The sequence below is a fragment of the Gekko japonicus genome, unplaced genomic scaffold, assembly GCF_001447785.1.
Source record: "Gekko japonicus isolate JY-2015 unplaced genomic scaffold, Gekko_japonicus_V1.1 scaffold2354, whole genome shotgun sequence".
Lineage (NCBI taxonomy): Eukaryota > Metazoa > Chordata > Lepidosauria > Squamata > Gekkonidae > Gekko > Gekko japonicus.
The window spans coordinates 263,544-269,608 of record NW_015165314.1 but is presented as its reverse complement, the minus strand read 5'-3'; the positions used below and the strand labels follow the sequence as shown (position 1 = coordinate 269,608).

At 59.0% G+C, this 6,065-nt stretch overlaps 1 protein-coding gene across 1 annotated transcript; it reads left to right on the top strand.

Annotated features, from left to right (window-relative positions):
- Nucleotides 1-3,399: 3,399 nt before the first annotated feature.
- Nucleotides 3,400-5,702, top strand: IRF2BP1 (interferon regulatory factor 2 binding protein 1). Its single transcript, XM_015410490.1, has one exon. It carries the CDS (start codon nt 3,630-3,632, stop codon nt 5,457-5,459), a length of 1,830 nt encoding a protein of 609 aa, XP_015265976.1. The 5' UTR covers nt 3,400-3,629; the 3' UTR covers nt 5,460-5,702.
- Nucleotides 5,703-6,065: the final 363 nt, after the last annotated feature.

Genomic DNA, 6,065 nt, shown 5'->3' with positions numbered 1-6,065 from the left:
GCCAGTCGAATCGAACTCTAGGGATGCGGTGCTCATCTCCGTTTCCAAGCCGAAGAGCCAGCGCTGTCCGAAGACGTTTCCGTGGTCATGTGGCCGGCATGACTAAACACCAAGGCGCACAGAACGCTGTGGCCTTCCCACCGAAGCGGTACCTATTTATCTACTTGCAATTTCTTGCTTTTCGAACTGCTAGGTTGGCAGGAGCTGGGGCCAGAGACAGGAGCTCACTCCATTATGGCGAATTGGGTCTCGAACTGCCGACCTTCCAGTCTGCAGTTCAGCATCTTAACCACCTGAGTGAGCCTATACTTCAAAAACAGACCAGGAAACATTTCTTGGGCTTTTTTAGATTTTAAGGAACAGGTAGCCCAGCTAAAGGACGGTCCCTGTCTACTGACCTAACAAAATAGATATACCCATAGAAGCAGGAGGCATTTCCGCATGTAACATGATGGGCTTGTTATGGATTAGCATCAAAACAGACACTTCCATAGACAGTAGAGAAACGATCAAGGGAAGGAAAACGTGAAAAGGGGGTGGAGGGGAAATGAAGGTTCGTCCTCATTTATATGGGCTGCTGACATTCGGCGAGAGCCGGTCCGTGCTCTGCACAGTGCACGAAGGAGTTGCAGCTTTTAGATTACACATGTGCGTGGATGTTCGATATCAGTGTTTCCAAGGGCCTCGTAAGGCAGGGATGGGAGTTGTGCTGTGGCTATAGGAGCACACAATATATGGGGAAAGAAGCTGACCCCTGGAGGGGGACCCTCGCCCTCCCCCCTTCCAAATCGTCGTCTGTCAAAATCTCCCCTTAGCACCTCCCCAAAAAATAGGACTATGGCCTGCTGGGAGAGGAAGGGGGGCTAGCGGGCAGAAGAGAAAAGGGGGAACGTAAGGGAGGGGCAGGAAATGCGCAAGAGCATCCGTACTTCCGCGCCGCTCAGCAGCCTGGGAAATGTAGTTTTAGCCTTCCAACGCCGACTAGCCTAATTAACCCTTTACGATCCCACATGAGTCTCTCCTATGAATTCCTATCCCGGGATATAGTAGCCGAGTTGTGTGTCTCTCAGAAACGGGCCACTCTACCTTCTGTCTACGGTAACCCTATTAAATATCTCATGAGAAGGAATGTGAAATCTGGTTATGAACTTTATGGCCCTGCGGAAAAGAGAGTGCTGCCATGCCCAGGGGATCCACACACACACACACACAAGAAGAAGAGTTCTGTGCAGTTCGAAAGTTTGCTACAGGACTCGACTAAAGCAGTAATTAAGAGGCATCGTTTGAATCACTTTGAATCCTGGGACTGAATGCAAAACAGTCCTTTAAAATAAATAAAAAGGCAGAGACCTGCCAGTCTACGGAAGTACAGTAAAAAAAAAAAATCGATTTCCCCCCTGTAGGCAGCCGCAATAACACAGTGACAATCCATTGCAATGAATTCATTTCCTGCAGTAATACAGTAACTATTGCAACATATTCATTTTTGCAGGGAACAGCTTCTGCAACACAATCAAGCTTTTTTTCTTCGCCATAATGAAAGTTCTACAGCATACTATGATTCCATAAAGACAGCCGGAGAGGGCGGAAGCATTGGCCTGCAGGAGGGTAGCCAGATTCGAGTCCCACCGCACCTGAGAGACCGACAAGCCTTTGGGGGAATCCTCTTTGCAGAGTCAAAGAGCTTCTGATGAAGGGAGTTTTGAGGCTCGAAAGCGTTTGCCCTGAACCCTCTCCCTGGTAGCTACTGTGGCCTCGAATCTAACTTTTGCTGCCGTCCAACAAGGCTGAAACTATCATCGTCGGAGATGGATCAAGATGGGTGGCCGTGTCAGTCTGTCTGTAGCGGTAGAAAAGAGCCAGAGTCCAGGAGCACCTGAAAGACTAACCAAATATGTGGCAGGGGAGGAGCTTTCCTGAGTCACCGGCGCCAGTGTTCCCTCTAAGCTGAGTCAGTGTGAGCTAGCTCACAGTTTTTTAGCCTCCAGCTCACACATTTTTGTCTTAGCTCAGGAAGGATGGCTCCAGAGCAAACTAAATCATGCAGTAGCCAAGCCGCCCGCTCACAACTTTAATGCCAGTAGCTCACAAGGTAGGATTTTTGCTCACAAGACTCCACAGCTTAGAGGGAACACCGCTCACTTCTTCAGATACAGGCAGAATGCGAGTCCATCTGTCCTGTTGATTGGAAAGTGGAGTGATTTCAGGGGCCGAATGATATCATTAGGCCTCTTGCCCCTTTGTGTATCTCACCTAAATCCAATCGTGCCTGGTATTATTGTCATCTGCCTGCTAATATCATTCGGTGTCTGAACCCACTCCACTTGCCAAAAAAATAGGACAGAGGGACTTCCATTCTGGCTGTATCCAAAGAAGTGAGCCAGTGACTCCCAAAAGCTTCTGCCCCGCCACGCATTTTGTAAGTCTTGAAGGTGTTCCCGGTCTCTTGCTCTTTTCTCCTGCCACAGACAGACTAGCACAGCCACGCATCTCGATCTATCAGGGTCAACGCTCCCTCTAAGTTGTGGAGTCTTATGAGCAAAAATTCTACCTTGTGAGACGCTGGCATTACAGTTGTGAGAGCCATTTGGCAGAAGAAGGAGAAGGAGGAGAAGAAGGAGAAGGAGGAGAAGATATTGGATTTATACCCCGCCCTTCACTCGGAGTCTCAGAGCAGCTTACAAACTCCTTTCCCTTCTCCTCCCCACAACAGACTCCCTGTGAGGTAGGCGGGGCTGAGAGAGCTCTGAGAGAACTGCTCTTTTTCAAGAACAGCTCTGACAGAACTACGGCTTGCCCAGGGTCATCCAGCAGGTGCAAAGTGGAGGAGTGGGGAACCAAACCCGGTTCTCCCAGATTAGAGTCCGCCGCACTTAACCACGACTCCAAAGTTTGCTCTGGGGCCATCCTTCCTTGAGCGAGCGAAGACAGAAACGTGTGAGCCGGAGGCTAAAAAAACGGTGAGCTGGCTCACACTCACTCATCTTAGAGGGAACACTGACCAGGGTTAGAAGAAGCGCAAGATCCGAGCCCAGCGCCACCGTAGAGGTCCGGAGGGGGGTGGTGGTGGAGGAACACGAGCACCGGAGCGCCAATCCCGCCGAGAGGCACCCCGCCACCCTCCCCTGCCAGCCGGGAGCCCGCGGGGACTCGAAACCCGGCCCGCGTCCGCCCCTCTGCCTCTCGCTTCCCCTTTAAGAGCGCTTCCCCCGCCAGCCGCGCAGGACTACACCTCCCAGCTCCCCTCGCCGCCGAGTTATGTAAGTTTCTCCCTGGAAGAGGGCGGCAGGCGGGCGAGAGGGGAATTTCCCCCCCTCCCTTCCCCCCTCCCCCCCGCCCGTTTTCTTTCTCTCTCTTTTTTTTTTTTCGTAATCTCTCCCTCCTCCTCTTCCTCTTCCTCCGCTCGCAGAGCCCTCCTCCTCCTCCTCCTCCCTTGCTGGCTGGGGGGGCCCGGATCCACAGGTGTAAACAGGTCGGTCGGTGCGTGCGTCCGTGCGCCCCCCTTGGCCCGTGCGCCGTGCGCCGTGCGCCCTCGTCCGCCCAGCCTTGCGCGGAGGGGGAGAGGGAGAGGGAGAGCCAAGCCCCGCCAGCCAGCCAGCCAGCCGACGGCCGCCCGCCCGCCCGCCAAGATGTCCTCGGTGCCGCCGCCGGCGTCGCGCAGACAATGGTGCTACTTGTGCGACCTGCCCAAGATGCCGTGGGCCATGATCTGGGACTTCAGCGAGGCGGTGTGCCGGGGCTGCGTCAACTTCGAGGGCGCCGACCGCATCGAGTTCCTCATCGAGACGGCCCGCCAGCTCAAGCGCAACCACGTCCTGCAGGAGGGCCGCTCGCCGGGGCCCCCGGGCGCCGCCTCCGCCAAGCACGCCAAGGACGGGCCCGCCGCCGCCCTGGAGCGCTACGAGGCCCGCGGACGCCTCTCCGGCGGCGACTACGCCCTCAGCCCGCGCCTGCCCAACGGCCTGGCCCAGGACGGCGGGGGGGAAGGCAGCCGCCAGAGCCCCACGGCCCGCCGCGCCCTCATCGGGGCGGTGCCGCCCAGCCTGGTGCCCCAGGGCCTGCTGGGGGCCCCGCAGGGCCTGCTGGCCGCCGCCGTCTCCGGCCTGGGGGGCCGCCCGGCCGCCGCCGCCACCCTGGCCATGGCCTCCCCCATCCTGGGCGAGCTGGCCAAGCCGGCCCGCCTCTCCTACGGCGACTACGAGAAGGAGAAGCAGCGCAACGCCGAGTGCCTGGCCGAGCTGAACGAGGCCATGCGCGGGCGGGCCGAGGAGTGGCACGGGCGGCCCAAGGCCGTGCGGGACCAGCTGCTGGCCCTCTGCGGCTGCGCCCCCTTCAACGTCCGCTTCAAGAAGGACCACTCCCTGGTCGGGCGCATCTTCGCCTTCGACGCCGCCCCCCGGCCCGGCTACGAGTACGAGCTCAAGCTCTTCACCGAGTACCCCTGCGGCTCCGGCAACGTCTACGCCGGCGTCCTCGGGGTGGCCAAGCAGATGTTCCAGGACTGCCAGAAGGACCCCGGCAAAGTCATCTCCTCCGGCTACAAGTACCTGGAGTACGAGAAGCGCCACGGGGCCGGGGACTGGCGCCTCCTGGGCGAGCTCTTCACCGAGGGGGTGCGCTTCTTCCGCGAGCCCCTGGCCCTGGACGCCATGCCTCAGCAGTACCTGGACAGCAACTGCGCCATGCCCCCCAGCCTCCTCTTGAGGGCCGTGCCGCCCCCCCGGGCCGTCACCCGGCGCCGCAAGGCCTCCCCGGAGCCCGAGGGAGAAGCGGCGGGCAAGCTGACCGGCGAGGAGCAGCAGCAGAGGCAGCACTGGCTGCCCCAGGGGTCGAGCGGCATCTACCCGTCGGGCCTGGCGCACCTGCCCGCCTCGGCCGGCCAAGGGCCCTTGCCCGAGGGATCCTTGAGGAACGACCCCTCCCCCATCACTGCCCTGAAGAATGTGGCCGACACGCTGGGGAACAAGGAGGTCAACCCGGTCCACTCCACCACCGCCCGGCAGAACAGCGCCAGCCCCGCGTCGCCCGCCGCGTCCGGACAACACCGACTGGTGCCCCGCAACGGCGAGCCGGGCCAGGCGACCACCACCTCCTCCTCCTCTTCCTCCTCCTCCTCTTCCTCCGGGGCCCACTCCTCTGGAGGGGCCGAGCCCAGCGGCACGCAGAGCGCCCCGGATTCCTCGGGAGGGGCCGGCAGCGCCCCCCTCTGCTGCACCATCTGCCACGAGAGGCTGGAAGATACCCACTTCGTCCAGTGCCCTTCGGTGCCCGGGCACAAGTTCTGCTTCCCTTGTTCCCGGGATTTCATTAAAGCCCAGGGAGCGGCCGGAGAGGTGTATTGCCCCAGCGGGGAGAAGTGCCCCCTGGTGGGATCCAACGTCCCCTGGGCCTTCATGCAGGGCGAGATCGCCACCATCCTCGCCGGGGATGTGAAAGTAAAAAAAGAGCACGATCCGTGAAAGGGGACAACGGCAGGGGAATCCGGGACGTCGTGCCAGGGGGTTGCCCGCCTGCACCCACCTTTCTCCCCCCCCCCTCCATCCTCCACTGTGGCAGTGACTGGAATTAGTAACTTATCCCACCCCACCCCGACGCCCTCTTTAACCCGCTGGGGACTGAGGCACTGTATATAAATCTATTTTTTAAATAATATTTCCATAGTAAGCTTATTTATGAAGCCACATCTATGTAACCTACTACAAGGGGCGTGGGCGGGAGGGATGGGTCACTGTCTTTGCTACTCAGTAGTGTAAACGGGGGAGAGGAGGTTCTTTTGGTGGGGGTGGGGGGTGGGGAGGCGTTTGGCCGGGAAAGGGGTTGGGGCTCTGGTTGTTAATAACTAAAAGTTTTCTGGGGACTGCCCCAGTGGCTAGGGGGCAGAAGCGAGTTCCGGGGAGAGGGCTGGGTTGGAAAGAGAGACACCGCAAAGACCGGCTGTAGGGATCCAGGCTGAGAGCCGACCCGAACTCGGGTACAGCCTGTGGCCCTGTTACTGTTATTGGGACGGGATTGGAACCCAGGCTTCATTGGAGGGCACGTTTCCCTCCGCATCCGTGGCTTCACGC

What these genes read in the sequence shown, in the direction of transcription:
- IRF2BP1 (XM_015410490.1), top strand. Translation starts at nt 3,630, where the DNA reads ATGTCCTCGGTGCCGCCGCCGGCGTCGCGCAGACAATGGTGCTACTTG.